The sequence below is a fragment of the Primulina tabacum genome, chromosome 7, assembly GCF_025594145.1.
Source record: "Primulina tabacum isolate GXHZ01 chromosome 7, ASM2559414v2, whole genome shotgun sequence".
Lineage (NCBI taxonomy): Eukaryota > Viridiplantae > Streptophyta > Magnoliopsida > Lamiales > Gesneriaceae > Primulina > Primulina tabacum.
The window spans coordinates 29,618,956-29,634,446 of NC_134556.1; the positions used below are offsets into that span (position 1 = coordinate 29,618,956).

Sequence of the window (15,491 nt, forward strand, 5' to 3'; positions counted from 1 at the left end):
ACTGAGTCATTCTTGCAAGCATATGAGCCTGCATATCTGGCGGTGGACGAGGAGGAGTGGCCCTCTCCTCATCCCGATCTCTCTATCCTCTTCACCTGCTCCCCATGCAATCATACGTCTAGGAGGCATATTGTTCCACAATTTACCCAATATGTAAACCAACATGCATGAACATAATATCCATATCATCATAAGATGAGCGTAAATCAAACTTAAATATGTACATGCTGAAATCATGACTTTGATGCTTACTACATGAAATAATTTTTTAAAATTTAAAAATTACAGACTTGAGGAGTGACTTCGTGAGCTTATCGCAACTGGCAGCAAGCATAACCCTTTACAAAACATCGCTCTGATACCAACTGTAACATACCATGTTTAAAATGCTTAAAATTTGCGAAAAATAAAAAATTTTCTTAAATAAGTAATAAACTCTCGAAAATGAAATAAAAATAAAATGCTTGTCTAATATTTGAAATATAAAAAGAGCCTAAATTAATTTCGTGACATCAAGTCACAACCAACTAGCTTGCAAAAGTACTTGTTTAAACGATGACATAAAGTAGTTTCATAAAAATCAGAGTAAATAAGTTCAACATGCATAGAAAAAAACTCTTGAAGCTTAAGCGGTCCTTGGGTTAGTCCTCCGCACAGTCCGAGCCAATTCACTGGCCCCGTCTCTCGCCTCCCCATACTCGTCCTCACCTGCATCGATCAAGTCTAGTGAGTCTAAAGACTTAACATGTATGAACTGAGAATAGCAAGTAGTACATAATAAAGCAACATGCGTTTTAAAGTTGCACATACATATTTAAACTTTGAACATACTTACATAAACATAGACGTACTATCAATTCATAAACATTTTCATAAACGTGATTACATCGTACATACTTAAACATGCATAATAATCATCATTTTTCTTAGAGATATGTTTCCAAGCAAGTGACGCATACATATTGCGCCTGATCAGACTAAACCACAGTACTGGGCTGACAGGGATGTCCACTGCCATATACATAAGATCTCCGGTCATGCTTTACCGGGTGGATTAGTCCCTGGTCATGCTTTACCGCTTCCCAATCATGATCATAACCCATTCATGCTTTACCGAGGTGGAGAGGTGCTCGGATACGTTCTCCGACTTCCAAACTCGTTCATAATTGACCACAAGACAATTCGCATACCTCAAAATCATAAAACATTTTCTTTGCACGTCGAACATACTAATACATTATGCATGCCTGCCCAAGACAAAAATTTAAATTTTTTTCCCCCTCAGAAAGCTTGGCGCTCGGGCGGTAAAATCTTACCGCTCGGACGCCGCCCACATGGTTGGGCTTGAAAATCCTCAAAAAAACACATTTTTACACAGTTCGAGCAGTCACACGAAAATGATTATAACTCATTGTTTCTTGTCCGAAAATTATGAATATACTGTCAAATCGAAGATATAAAAAATAATACATTTAATATGTTGAAATTTTTTCCACAAAACCGACGAAAAATTCGCAGGATTCGAAATAACAGCAGATTCGGTTTTTGAGATCTAAAAATCATTCCAAAATCGTTTCAAACATTTTTGCTCCAACTTTGCATAACATAAACAGATTTTTACACACAATATACATCAAAATATTTACTATGACAGAGTCGATGCGAAAAAAGAAAGTATATACATGCCTTTGAGTCTAAACGCTCGAAGATGATGAATAACGACGCGGTGGATTACGGGAGATGACCGGGAGATGCTTGCTACACGATTTCTTATTAGAAAATGAACTTAAATCCCCTGAAATTTGAAAAGGGAAGGGGTGGCTGCTGATGAATATTAAGAACCCTAGTTCTTTTCAAAAAGAGAGAATGCAAGTGTGTGTGTGTGTAGAAACGTGTAGGTGTGTGTGTGTATTGATTAGGGAGATAATTAGGGACTAAAAATGTTTAGTTAAATAATTAGTGATAAAATAATGTTAATCTAATTATTTTATTCCACTCAAAGATTCAATAAAATAATTAAGTAACAAACTTTCAAGATTAAAATTCTCAAATTCAAATTATTATTTTTGAAAAGTTTAAAATCTTAAAATCACCTAATAAATTAAATTAGACTTTAAAATACTTAAAATTTCATAAATCATTTAAAATATCAATCTCCTTGACTTGAAATAAAATACCGTATTTTCATTAATCGCCTAAATCGTCACAGGTCTCTTTTTCCGATCTAGCATCGAATATTCGTCTGAAACATAAAACTCAAGAAAACGCTTCAACGTGCATCAAATAAACATGTAATAATTTAAAATAATTCAAATCATAAATCATGCATCGTTAAAAGAATTTTAAAATTAAATAATTAATTTAATAATTTAATAAATGCATGGGTTTACGTGTATTGATTTTTGGCTTTACACAAATAAGTTCCCAAATTAACTAGGACCTAAATTAGATTTTTCCGTAGGCGACACTTTGGGGCGCGCAAAATGGACAGCCCTAGCACGGAGGGTTCTGGATTTATTTGTTTGGGGCAGTAAGTGGGGCGCTATGGTGTTCAGATTGGACCGCCCTAGTGCCAGGCACATGCTGGGGCACGGAATTTGATCACCCTAGCGCGACACCTCTGATCACGGGTGCTGTTTTGGTGTTATACGCATCGGGGCGCAAAAAACGTTCGCTCTGGCGTGAAGGCTACTGGCCTCCTAATCATTCAACACTTGAACGACGATCCTATGGCTCCCAAACTCACGTCCATGCATCATCAACCCTTCTATACTTGGCACCTTGCTTTGCAAGCTCTTCTTATTGCTCATGAGTCAATGTAGTGCTTCTTTGAATATGTTCATTCGCCATCTCGTGAATGTCCTCTCCGGCAACTCTAAAGATTCACACGCTGTCCTTGGAGCTTGACCTTCCATGGTTGCATCATCCTCCCTTTCTTGAAAAGGATTTGTCATCAAATCTTGTTCATCACCTACGTGAAACAATGAAAGATCACTAACATTAAAAGTAGAACTGACATTATACTCACATGGAAGATCGAGCTTGTAGGCGTTGTCATTGATCATTTCAAGGATTTGAAATGGTTCATCACCCCTAGGTAGTAGCTTCGAACGTCTCTTCTCGAGTAACATTTCCTTCCGCAAGTGCAGCCACACCCAATCACTGTAGCGCCCGAAAATCAGTCCACGTAGACCGCGTGCATGAAAATTATTAAATTATTAAAATATTTTAATTAAATTATTTTGAATGCATGAATGATATATTTTGAAATACTAAATGATTAATTGTGTAATTTTGCTTGATTTCATAATTTAAATTTTTTCAAACAAATATCGATGGTTGGCCTAGAACGGAGGACTAGAGACAATTAAGGTATTAAAGATTTAAAAACTAAATTTTTTTTAGTTAAGAAAAAATAATGTCAATTTTAAATTAATTAGTGGGAGCAAAAAAATTTATGTAATTTACAAATGATTTTTTTGAAATAGATATTTTTAAATCTTTTAATTTGAGGTATAATGATTTTATAAATCTTAATGAGCTTAATTTATTAAAAGGCTGAATTAAGCTCATTAATTAAGTATTTAAGAAACTCTTTTTAAATTCTTTTTAAAAGACTCATACCCCCCGAAACACAAGCGGCCGAGACTTGGAGCTCTTGGGGGCAACTGAAGTTTCAAATTTTATTCTCCTTCGTTCTTCGATTTTCTTCATCGTCCTTTCTTCCAACAACGATCACCCGACTCCCTTGCATCCCAATTTGGGTTTTTGGTGGGGTTTTGAAGAGAAAAAAAGGGTAGAAATCGTCCATGTATTTCGAGTGTTTTAAACACAAAGGCACGTTTCTAAACTTTCTTTTTGCACCATTTAAATCATAATATGTGTGTTTTATGTTTTGAAGCATGAAAATTATATTGATCAAATTATTTGATGGTTGGATGAATACTTTTCAAAGTTTTGACGTTTTTGCGCTCGTTTGAAACGTGTTATGATTTCTAAAGGACATTCTTCTGTTAAGGGGCATTAAAGAACTTGTAAACAGTGTCGTTAAAGGGATAGATTTAGCAGAGAGCAGAGTCAAGTCAAGCTAATGCTTCCCTATCCCGGTCTAGAAAGGACTTTTTCTTCTTCACATTCCTATAATGAACTGCTTATCGCGCAAATCCTAGCCTCGCTTCACAGCGTGGGGGAAGATCAGCTTATTTGATTAAATTCCTCAACGGGGCTTTGCCACCGCAAATAATAATCTTTAAACCAAAATATATCCCAAGGAATTGATGATCTTTTAACAATACCCTCGAAGAGATGGTTAGTTCAAGATGCTGAACAACAAAGTTTGATTTTGAAAAACACCATTATTTTGGGAATATTGGGGGAACTCTATAGTTACCGGGTAAGGCTAGACAGTAGCGAAGGAAGTGTATGGTGGAGGCTTGAAAGTTAGAGTTTTCCTTGCATGTTTTGGGATATTTCCATCGACTAGGTTGTAGGGTGCGAAGGGGCTAATGCAGCTAGTCAGGGGCTGGTCCAGTAGGGTCTAGGAGGGTGGCTGGTGGTCTGGGCAAACCGAACTGTAAGTCTCCAGTTCCGATTTTATATTTAGAACTGAAATAGTTTATGTTGATGTATCGTTTTCCCGCACCTAAGACAATGCAAAAAATTAAATTTTTTGTAATTGACAATAAAATCATGATTTGGGTGTCATATGATTCAAAATCCATTCATAGGGTTTGACTCCAGCTATTCCAGATTTTAAACGAAGATAATCTTCTTAGATCTCCCTATGAACAATCAAATGTATCAAACATTGTTCTTCAATCTCCAAATTGAGTCCAAGATTGATTGTTTTTATTCCTCTTCTAATTTATATTAGAAAACTAAAAGAAATAGTGAGTTGAGATTCACGACCAGAAGGAGGAAATATTCCGATCATGTCACAGAGACATCACGACAGGGCAGCGGCGGCACAAGACGGTGCTCAATGAAGTCGTGGAGGTTCTCGGCCTTGACTTGTCCAACAAAAGACGAGGTTGAGTTTTGTGTCGTAGAGGAGAGAGAAAATGTCTAGCATTTAAATTTGACATGCATTGTTATATTTATAATTTTCATGGATTAAGTTATAGTCCTACTAGGATTCTAAAATTTTACCTTGTTAAAAATCTCACTTGAGTTTTTACTTGGTTAAAACTTTCACTAGTAGTTTTTACCTTGTCAAAACCTATACTAGGGTTTTAGTCTAACTAGGACTCCTACTAGTTAGATTTGTATTAGGATTCTCCAATCCTATTAATCAAATAATCCATGATAGTGGTTTCGTCATAATCCAATCTACGATCGAACATAACCGGTATGACAGGGTACAAAACTCGTTATTATGATTAAAAAAATGAAAATTTCGAAGATCGAAATTTCCATTGTATTATTTTGGAATTTGTCTGTTTTGGAACTCATTCACTTTATTAGGCAGTACACTCTCCTAAAAAAATTAGTAATTAAACTAACTTCCATAACTTCCAAATATGAATCACTTATAAAGATCTTTATAAGCTATCTATTTGATTTATTGAATTTAATATATCAACAGGAACACAGAAATCAATACTTATGTGACTGAATAATTCAGTGATACAACTGGCTTATAACTCATGTGATTCGAGATAACATTTATCTCTTATGCTTGCTTACCCATGTTAGCTTCTTTATGTGCATTAACCTCTTGATCACAAGAATGTTTGCATCCATCAGATCATGATAATAACGTCTAGTAGCATCATTCCATGATCTCTTATGTATAACTCAAAGTGTCCAGAAGAACCAGTAAGTTATGTTTAGTATACAGTACAACCACTTTAACTCATATATCCTGATTGAATCTGTACCATTGATTTATCTAGAGTTGCATATGAATTTGAAAACGATATGATTATCTTTGAGTAATCATAGTGACATCGTATGTGCAATTATAAAAACATTTTCCTAAAGTACAACTCATACTCTTGCCAGATATTCATTGCACTATTAACTCATCAAATCACATAGAATATCTACACCCATAGGTGAGCATTGAATCTCTGAATATACTGAATCGGCTCTTACGTATGTTGACACTCAATCTCACCACCTGATGACCCTCGAGAAGTAGGTAAACGAGTCAAGATGCAGCATTAGCCTCTATGTTGTCGCGAATCAAGGACTCATGATTTACAATAATAATCGCAGACTAATCAATAAGTGATAACCACTTGAAAAGTTCGAGAGAAGGTTGTTCAGTGACTCATCATAGATTACTCGTCTATATGATTGGACATCTCCATGCACATACTAATGAAATATGGCGTTTTGACATCATATGTGGTAGTCTCGAACTCAAGCGAACTTCATCCTTATTCTAGGCTGCTGAATCAACTATGAACGAATTTAGAATATACGGTAACAAAGACGTGTTTCATGATGACTTGACGTGTAAGACCTCATTCTACCACAATATATATATTAAAATCTAATATATTATTAAAATAAAAGTTATTTATTTAACAAGAATTAATAAAACTCCAAAAACAAGTTAAACTTACTATGCTTCGATTTTGGTTTTCTGGATATGGTTTTTATTTTGATTGTGATTCCAAGAGAAACCTAGTCGGCTCTATTTGAACCGCCAAGTTAAAAGGAGAATAGAGATCTATTCATTTTTTATTTGTATAGTTTTTCGAAAGAAATTTTATATATTTTGATGCATCTTGTTTTGTGGCTACAGGTGATGCGTTTCAGTTTCAATCTGTGCGGGCGGCCGTCAGAATGGAAACACCATCACCCGCCACCTTGACACCATACCGGACATCTACCCTCCACGACATGAAAAACAAGAAGAAAAGGACAATCGCAAAGACCAAGCTTCCCACCCAAAAATGCACAACTAATGTCAAACTAGGATCGCAGCACTCCAGCACCAAAACGCCCTCAATATTCATATCTTCAGTTTTATTGGAGAAGTACCCATTACTTTTAGCTCCGGATTTCTACCAAGTTGATGCCCTTGACCTCGCGCCACGGTTGCTTGGCAAGCACCTCAAGAAAGACGATGTTGTTCTTCAGATTACTGAGGTAGTGTTCATTATTCCATCTGATGTTTAGTTTTGTTTCTTTTACTCAATTATATCGCGTCCTCTGTGTTTTCAATAAGGTTGAAGCTTACAGGCCAAATGACTCAGCTTGCCATGGTAGATTTGGCATTACTGCTAGGACAGCCCCTGTTGTAAGTTTTGCGTTGCTTCAATTTTATCGTCTTTTATTTGATTAGAGAATGGGTTGCTCGTTGAATATGGTTTTGATGAGATGAAAACAGAGAGCCTTGGATGTCTTTGGTTTTTTCTCAAATGACTATTGATATTTTTGCATAATATTTCAACCTTTTCAGGTGAAGTCTAATTATCTGTATATGACGTTAAGAAATGTTCTGTATTCTGAGTTTAGAGTTTGAATTCTGGGTTAATGGCAACTGATTTGACTAATATAAGTAATAGATGATAGGACTTCGATGCAACAAGAACTTGTCTACTATAAAAAGGCACCGTTTGGTGCGATAGACAAGGCTACATGTACTTGTTTCATCACGCGTTTGACACAAACTCTATGATTATTTGATTTTAAAATGATTCATTTATCCATATTTTTCAATTTATTTTCATCTCCTATATCATCGCATCCCATGAGCCAAAGGGTGAGAAATCGGCGACTCTTCACTGCTATGGACACTTCATTGTGCTTATCTTCTGACAATATGATTTCTTAGCAACAGGTGAAAAAGAATTATCCTTGACTACTTTGCTGAAGACTTTAAATCTTTAATTTTTTTTCTGTAAATTGAGGAATTTGTTTCGTGCTATAGATTGAGATTCATTTGGGTACGTGCATGACATCTATGTGATTTAGGATATGTGTAACAAAAAATATTCAAATGTTCATAATGACACCAAGCTTTATCCAACTTCCTTCCATATTTGTGTATGCGATGTCTTTGTGCATGCATGATTGCATGACACATTAATAAACCATGACAAACACAATTTCAGGTGTATGCTGCTATCTTTCAACTATCATTTTTTTATCATTGTAAGAAACATTTCGTGATATTTTAACTGAAATAGGCAAACAGTTTGAAAGAGAATCTGGCTAGAGCTGTGTCTGGTACATCATTGAATAGAAATGATTATTTTCTGATTTATGAAAATAGCCTCACTTGCATACTATACATCAAGTGTCTTTTTCCACCGACTTCTTAATTTCTCATCAACAGTTTGGAGCAGGAGGGCATGCGTATATATATCTTTGCTATGGTATGCATAACATGCTCAATGTGGTGGCTGACAAGGAAGGAAATGGTGCAGCAGTACTCATTCGTGCCTGTGCTCCAGTCTGTGGTATGAATGATTACATATGTTCGATGAAATAATGTTGTAGCAACTTTATAACTTGGTTCTGTAGGTGGAGAAAAACATATGGCCATTCTAGAAACCAAATGAAGGAAATTTTTATCTTATGTCCGAGTATGATACTAGGAAGTCCTCTCTTTTTATGGTATCAATTTGATGTACAGTTTACTGTTTAATACAATACACTTGTTTCCATGCTAAAGGTTCTTGTATTAGCACAATATTGATTTGCTTGTCCTTTTCAAAATATTACAAATTCTTTTTTTTTGGGGGTTGAAAAATATGATATTTGGCTAGCTATTTTTATATTCTTTATTCTTATCAATGTGAAGTCGATTTTACATGATTCTCATCTAGTCCACATGATGTTTGATTCTTTCGGAAGAAGTATTGTATAAAATTAAATTGCATGTTTTTTTAAGTAGTAGCAAACTTACAGTTTCACTTGTCATTTTCTCAAGGACTGGAAACCATTAAGCAGCGCCGTGGTTTAAAGACTGAGAAGCCCGTTCTTCTGACAGGCCCTGGAAAAGTGAGTGGTTGGTTCTCTAATTCAGAGTTTGTCTGAACTCTGAAGGTTTGTTATCTAATGTTTCTCTCTTTGTTTATCTAGGTCGGTCAGGCGTTAGGAATATCACCGGAGTGGTCTAGTCATCCTCTCTTTACTCCAGGTATGTAGTGGTAATTGCTTTGAAAACTATACACATGAGAGGAATTTTGAATGATTTAAAAGAGCATGACATATATAGGTGGTTTAGAGCTCTTGGATGGACCAGATCCAGAAAAGATAGTTGTTGGTCCACGAGTTGGGATTGATTATGCTTTACCCGAGCATGTCAGTGCACCATGGAGATTTGCAATAGCTGGTACTCAATGGATAAGTGCGCCTAAAAACACTCTTAGACCTATGACATGATGAAAGAGAAGGGAGAAAACCCTTTTTGATGTTTGTGTGACTGACTTTATTTTGAATGAAGGCCGCAGGCCTTATTGAAAATTCTCTTTCTATTTGAAGAACTTGTACGTTGTCTTACAGTGTCTAACGATGATAAGTGACGTCGAATTTAACATCTCTTAGCTTGTTCTTGTGATTTTAGCAATGTTTGATTGACATAAATGATTCAATTCTTACCAAGACCAATGGAAGAAATGCAAATTTATCTGATGTAAATAGGAAGCGTACTTTTGGATCTTTATGGAATTGTTTAAGTTCTTAAGTTGTTAATTTTCGACTCCAGTCATAATGGTAGGATTTTTTCACTGAACATCACAGCACATGGAAAAAAGCATGACGATTCGAGTTAGCCTCTGCGGAGGGTAGACTTGGATCAAATTAAGTCGAACATCACACAAACCGGCTATCCTCGCATCAATTAAAGCATTCTTCATAAAGCACATCGAAAAAACTATGATTGCCACATTTGTATTTTGTTTTGTTCTCCTGCAGTTGAAACGTTTTTAACTATAGCATTTTAAAGTTAAGAACAGAAGTGGCACCGGAATCCATGGGCTTACATTTAAGTAATAATATCAATGACGTTAATCTCAACATAATTAAAATATGAAATAGAAAGCCATAATGATTTTCAGTAGCATGATCATTACAGATCAAGGAGACTGCAGATAGTGGGAAATTCATGAACAACCTAGGCTATAGAGCTGGAGCAAGCAAATGGAACTCAATGCCAGTCTCAACTCAACTGAATTATTTAAAAAAATGGAAAAAAAAACTATGAGGTATATAGACAAAGAGACCTATATCATTAGAACCACGAATCCTGTAAAAAATGCCCAAGACACCTGTGACAACTTTGAGGAAGAAGAGGAAGCTATCTGAACGGTAAAATTGCAGTTGGCCTGAGATATATTTTGATCTGTCACCATAGCTAGGCCCTGAAAATAACAGGCCGAGTCTTCTTGATTTTTGACCTGGAAATACATATTAAACGCATATGAAGCATTCCCATTAGCATCCAATCCATTGCAGGAAGAACCATATCCAAGGGTAGTGCAGTCTGACCATGAACATGCAAAATTTATGTTATCGCCAAGTTTACTCAAATCCTTGGCATCTGGCCGAAACATGCACCATTTGCGAGGAAGATAATTTACATTTTGAGCACCCACAAGATACTTGTCTTGTAGCTGCCCTGACAAATCCATAGGAAACTTAGGTTGCCCATCGTACCTAAAGATTCCCCAATGGCGCTCAAAATTACCTGGAGCTACACTTTTCATATCCTCGTCAATAAGGCCAAACAAATAGACCTCAATATAACCAGGCCGAAGAGGGGTTCCTTTATTAGCAGCAAGTCTTGGTAAAAGCCCTCTATAAAACCTAAAGCTAAATTTTCGTTTGCGTTCCTGTCTCCGTTGGTTGGCCACCCCACCTCCCCAACAATAATGGTCATATCACCATATCCCAGAGCTTTGAGGGAAGAAACCAAGGTGTCAAAGTTGGCATCAAAGACATTGGTGTAGGGAATTCCTTTATCATCAATGGGATTGGCCACCCCATCGAAGAAGGCATAATCAACGGGAAAATGTTCGTTGGCATAAAGACTCAAGAAAGGATATATATTTACAGTGAATGGCGCCTTATTTTGGTTTAAGAACTGAACAATCTGGGTCATTTGACCAATGATATCTGTCCGAAATCTTCCAGCAGATGGGAAAGGTTGATCAACCGGTGAACCATAAACATCAGCATTCAACGGCACAGTTGCTTTTATGGCATCCCCAAATCCAGCTTCATTTAGAGCATTCTGAATATTCTGGAGAGCTGGGAAGGTTGTGTTCAGAAATGAGTTGTTATATGATGTTAGGAAAGGCTCGTTGCCTACAGCCACGTATCTGTTTAATGTCAAAGAAGCAACAACTTACAATGGCAGCAAAACTATAAACTCTGCTAAAATCTAATTCAGACTAATTGTATTGAGAGAAAACTGTCGTAAGAAAATTGCAGATGCAGAGTTTTAAAGAGAAGAAACAAGATAAGGAACTTATCATCGATTCCAATAATCGACTCACGTTTAAAGGTCTAGAAAGTCAGAAGCTTTATATTTGTATACTCTTCTAAAATGATGGATTTCCTAAGATAATAATACATGGAGGCCTTCGTTTTCCAACAAATATCCTCCCTAATTCTCCAACACTACAGAAAATTTTGCCAAATCCCTAATTTATTAACTTTATTCTAATGAGTTACCTAAATAAAAGACCCACATGAGAATCAATAACAAGGAATAGATGGCTAAGCATTTGTTACGTATATTCACTTGTCAGTATAGAAAATATCCAAGGAATACACTCATGCTTAAGATTTCAAACGAGTCATATGGCTAGACCCTGACACATAAATGTAATAAATGAATTCATTTGAATCCTTCCTATACTTTTTAACCCTCTCTACACAGTCATAGAAGTATGTCTATGCATTGCATAAATGTGCTTAGTTTGGAATTCGATATAATGGATCATTTTAGAGAACATTCAAAACAAAACTCAGATAACACATGGATGAAATCATAGTTAACTCAACATATAGGTCAAAATACTAATACAACATCCATACTTGCAGAGGGTAAGGTGCTGTACTAATCTTATTTTGAATAGCTTATAAGCCATTATATCTTACAAACTGTTTATGAGCTTATAAGCTAGCTGTAAAGCCTTATTTTAAAATAAGCTATAAGAAACAGAATTGAACTACCCATATGCTATTCGCATAACAATCTGCATACAACACTGGTAAAATGTAGTATTGATTAAATACCAATGAATTCCAGTAGACAAGTTAATCAACTCAGAAACATAGGATTGATGGTTAGTTTGTAACTGGTAAACACCTCAAAGTATTCAGTAAAAAAATAATCAGTGGGAGAAAAACTTTAGATGGGAAAATCCAAAGATAGATTCTGAAAGCATCAAATGGCATGGCTATCAACTACCCATAAAGTTAACCACTTGAACTTGGTTTTGATAAACAGAGGACATGGAAATTTGAAAAGTAAGGTGAACTGAAAGGATGCAAAATAGAAAGAAAAATCTAACTTGATATTGACCCCGCCCTTGAAATTGTAACGCGTTATATTTCGTTTGACCCATTCTTTAGCTCGATCATAGCTGCCCATTGCAGCAAGCTGATCATTTGGGATTGCGACCATGACTTCTATGTCTGTACCAGCCAAGGCACTCATGGTGGACAGATCTGCATCAAACAGTTTCGCCTTCTTTATCCCATTGTCTTCAAGTATTTGCACCACCACCTTGGGCGGCAACTTGTGAGATGCCATGGTCCCCCAGTTCACACCAAGGCCTTCCACAACAAACCCATCATCCAAAAGTCCCCAAACCAAAAATAAATAAAAGAAAAAACAAGATCTTGACATGGTTTTTTTTTTTTTTTTTATAGATAAAAACCTAATCGAAGAATTTTCTACCAGCCAAAATGGTATCTTGATTTTAAATTATCAGAACCAAATATAGGAAAAAGATCCCCCAAAAACTGCACGCGAGGGAGAACAATACGATAAACCCCAAAGTTTTCTTTCCTGGAACTAAAACTAGGATAACAAAAACAAGATAGGAAGCATCTACGACAACGAATTTAGCGATATGGAAGACTGCAACGTACGTGTGGACCCAAGTTGTGTGAACTGTCGAATGAGTGATGTGTCGACAGAACGTGGGGCCCATGAAATTGGTGGGGAAAAAAAGATTTTGAATTTTTGAATATAAATGGCACGTTATATTCACTCGCGGTTGCTGTAATGGTATTCACTCGCGTGTGTAATAAGCACATGAGGGAAATGTGTTACATGTTGAACAATACATAATTATTATTACATATTTAATGTATGTAAAAAAAATAACATGATCTTCTCCTTCACAAAACATAATGGCAATAATGACATAACATTTTCCAATCCGTAAACTAACTTTCCAAGAAAATCACATCTAAAATATTCGCAATACATATCTATTGATACGTTCTCAAATTAAAAGCAGCAACATCATAATACATTAACATAAAATAACCAATATAGTCGAAAATATATATACACGCTATACACCGTTTAAAAAGACGTGCAACTAGCTAAGTTCAAAATAAAATATCTAAATATATACATGTTCCAAGATGTAAATTATATTTTCCTCTAATCTTCGAGGCTATTCTTGCATTTAAGAATTTGAACTTAGACTTCTTTCGCGATGACGTGAATTTATGTTGCTTGATGTATAATACCGTAGGTACCAAATCCTCACACTCACTAAAATTCGATTTTTATAAAATCGTAATTGATAGTAAAATAATGGATCTGACCAGTTCAATAATCAGATAAGAGAACGCAAGTTCAAACCTAGCTAAACTCAAAAAGATACATTGAAGCAGTACAACACTTGGACAATTTTAAGAAAGGTAATGAATTTAGTAAATGAAATTACATTGTTACATAGATTTTGCTATAAAATTAAAGTCTTGTTACACCTACATCCATCCCTATCTAAAGATCTATGTTGTGAAAGCTGGTACAATCCACTTCCACTATTGCCTCCTTGACCACCCTTCTTTTGATGGTAGTCTTGGATTTTCTTCCTCCTAACATCTTCTTCTTTTAGAGTTTATACTTGTTTTCTTTTATTTCTCTTTCCCTTTTTTGGAATCACCATACTGCATAATCATAAATTTCTTGCAGCTGGCTACCAAGGGTTGATTGCAAACTGTCAATCTTGGCATCTAGATTTGTTTAACTTTGGTAATCTGGCCAGAGAGCATGACAACATGTTCTGTGTTGTGAGTCTTTATAGATTAAATCCTATTGTAGTTCACAATGACATACTTGTGCAGAGAAGCAAGATCTTTGAGCATCTTAGTCTTGAAGTCGTTAAATACAATTGCACATGCAAACTGTTTGGATTCAATGTTGCTGAATTCCTTAATAATGGTCTCCATATGAGAGAACAAATCGAAAATAACCAAATCAGTTTGTTCGGCTTCACTATCATATAGAATATCATCCTTCTCATTCTCGGATAACCAGATTGATCCATTTGAGAAGTAAGGGGGTTGTCTGGTTGGTCATCAATATCAGCAACATCAGTATGTACTTGTTAGAGTAGGTGACCGGCAAGCTAACTTGTGGCTTGGGCTTTATTGACTCTAATGTAAACAATCTTTATTTTAATAATATTTTACGATTTTATTCGATTATGGCATTATACTTTATCTGTATACCCATGCAAGCTGCATAGATAAAGTCCTTGAATATACAATAGGTACCATGAGGTCTGCGTCGCAACGTAAGATCATGAAACTCATTAGGAAGTGTACCGTATATTCTAAACAGGTTCCTAGTCGATTCAACCGCCTAAAACAAGGATAAAGATCGCTCGAGCTCGAGACTAGCATTTGTGATGTAAACGCCATGTTTCAAAGGCAAGGGCATGAAGTTGTCCATTCACACAGATGGGTGATCATATGATGATGTACTGAACAACCCTCCCTCGGACTGTCCAAGTGGCTCTCATTTATCGAGTGGAATAGTCCGCAGTTATGGTTGTATACCTTTAGTCCTTTGACCCGGGACAATGTAGGGGCTATACGTACTAGCATGCACTTTGATCCGTTTACCGACTCCATCGAGGGTCATTAGGTGGCGAGGTTGGGTGTAATTTCGAAATACGTAGGAGCAAATGCATTGTAGTCGGGGATTCACCGTTCGCCTACGGGTGAAGATATCCTATGTGATCTGATGAGTTAATAATGCAGGGAGTCTCTGGCCAGAGCAAGAAATGTGCTTTAGGGAAATGTGTTTTCCTAGTTGCACATACCATGCCACTATTAGTACTCAAAGATAAATCGCATCGTTATCGAATTCATATGCAACTCTCGATATACCAATGTTGTAGATTCGATCGGGATATATGTGTTGAAGGGACCGTACTGTACGCTAACCATGACTAAAGGTTCTTGCAGGAACTATCAGTGATACCTAGGGGTATCATGGGGCGATGCTACTAGATGCTCTTACCATGATCCGATGAGTGCAATCAGAAATG

The 15,491-nt window shown here is 36.1% G+C and overlaps 2 protein-coding genes across 3 annotated transcripts; one reads left to right on the top strand and one right to left on the bottom strand.

The window, feature by feature from the left end:
* Positions 1 to 6,618: 6,618 nt before the first annotated feature.
* LOC142551223 (DNA-3-methyladenine glycosylase) lies at positions 6,619 to 9,566 on the top strand. 2 transcript variants are annotated; one of them, XM_075660343.1, is made up of 7 exons: positions 6,619 to 6,636; positions 6,755 to 7,101; positions 7,181 to 7,252; positions 8,294 to 8,417; positions 8,891 to 8,961; positions 9,043 to 9,100; positions 9,179 to 9,566. In XM_075660343.1, the coding sequence occupies exons 2-7, from the start codon at positions 6,796 to 6,798 to the stop codon at positions 9,343 to 9,345; spliced, it is 798 nt and encodes a 265-aa protein (XP_075516458.1). In that variant the 5' UTR covers positions 6,619 to 6,636; positions 6,755 to 6,795; the 3' UTR covers positions 9,346 to 9,566. The 2 variants fall into 2 exon arrangements, with proteins under 2 accessions (XP_075516458.1, XP_075516457.1); XM_075660342.1 differs by lacking the exon at positions 6,619 to 6,636 and adding an exon at positions 6,643 to 6,659.
* Positions 9,567 to 9,945: 379 nt separating this feature from the next.
* LOC142551224 (glucan endo-1,3-beta-glucosidase 8-like) lies at positions 9,946 to 13,014 on the bottom strand. Its single transcript, XM_075660344.1, is given in 3 exon segments — positions 9,946 to 10,771; positions 10,774 to 11,282; positions 12,483 to 13,014. Coding segments are annotated over 3 exon segments (1,434 nt in total). The 5' UTR covers positions 12,821 to 13,014; the 3' UTR covers positions 9,946 to 10,184.
* Between the last annotated feature and the right edge of the window lie 2,477 nt (positions 13,015 to 15,491).

What these genes read in the sequence shown, in the direction of transcription:
- LOC142551223 (XM_075660343.1), top strand. Translation starts at nt 6,796, where the DNA reads ATGGAAACACCATCACCCGCCACCTTGACACCATACCGGACATCTACC. An exon ending in TTGTTCTTCAGATTACTGAG is followed by an intron (nt 7,102 to 7,180) that starts GTAGTGTTCATT and finishes GTTTTCAATAAG; the next exon opens with GTTGAAGCTTACAGGCCAAA. An exon ending in TCATCCTCTCTTTACTCCAG is followed by an intron (nt 9,101 to 9,178) that starts GTATGTAGTGGT and finishes TGACATATATAG; the next exon opens with GTGGTTTAGAGCTCTTGGAT.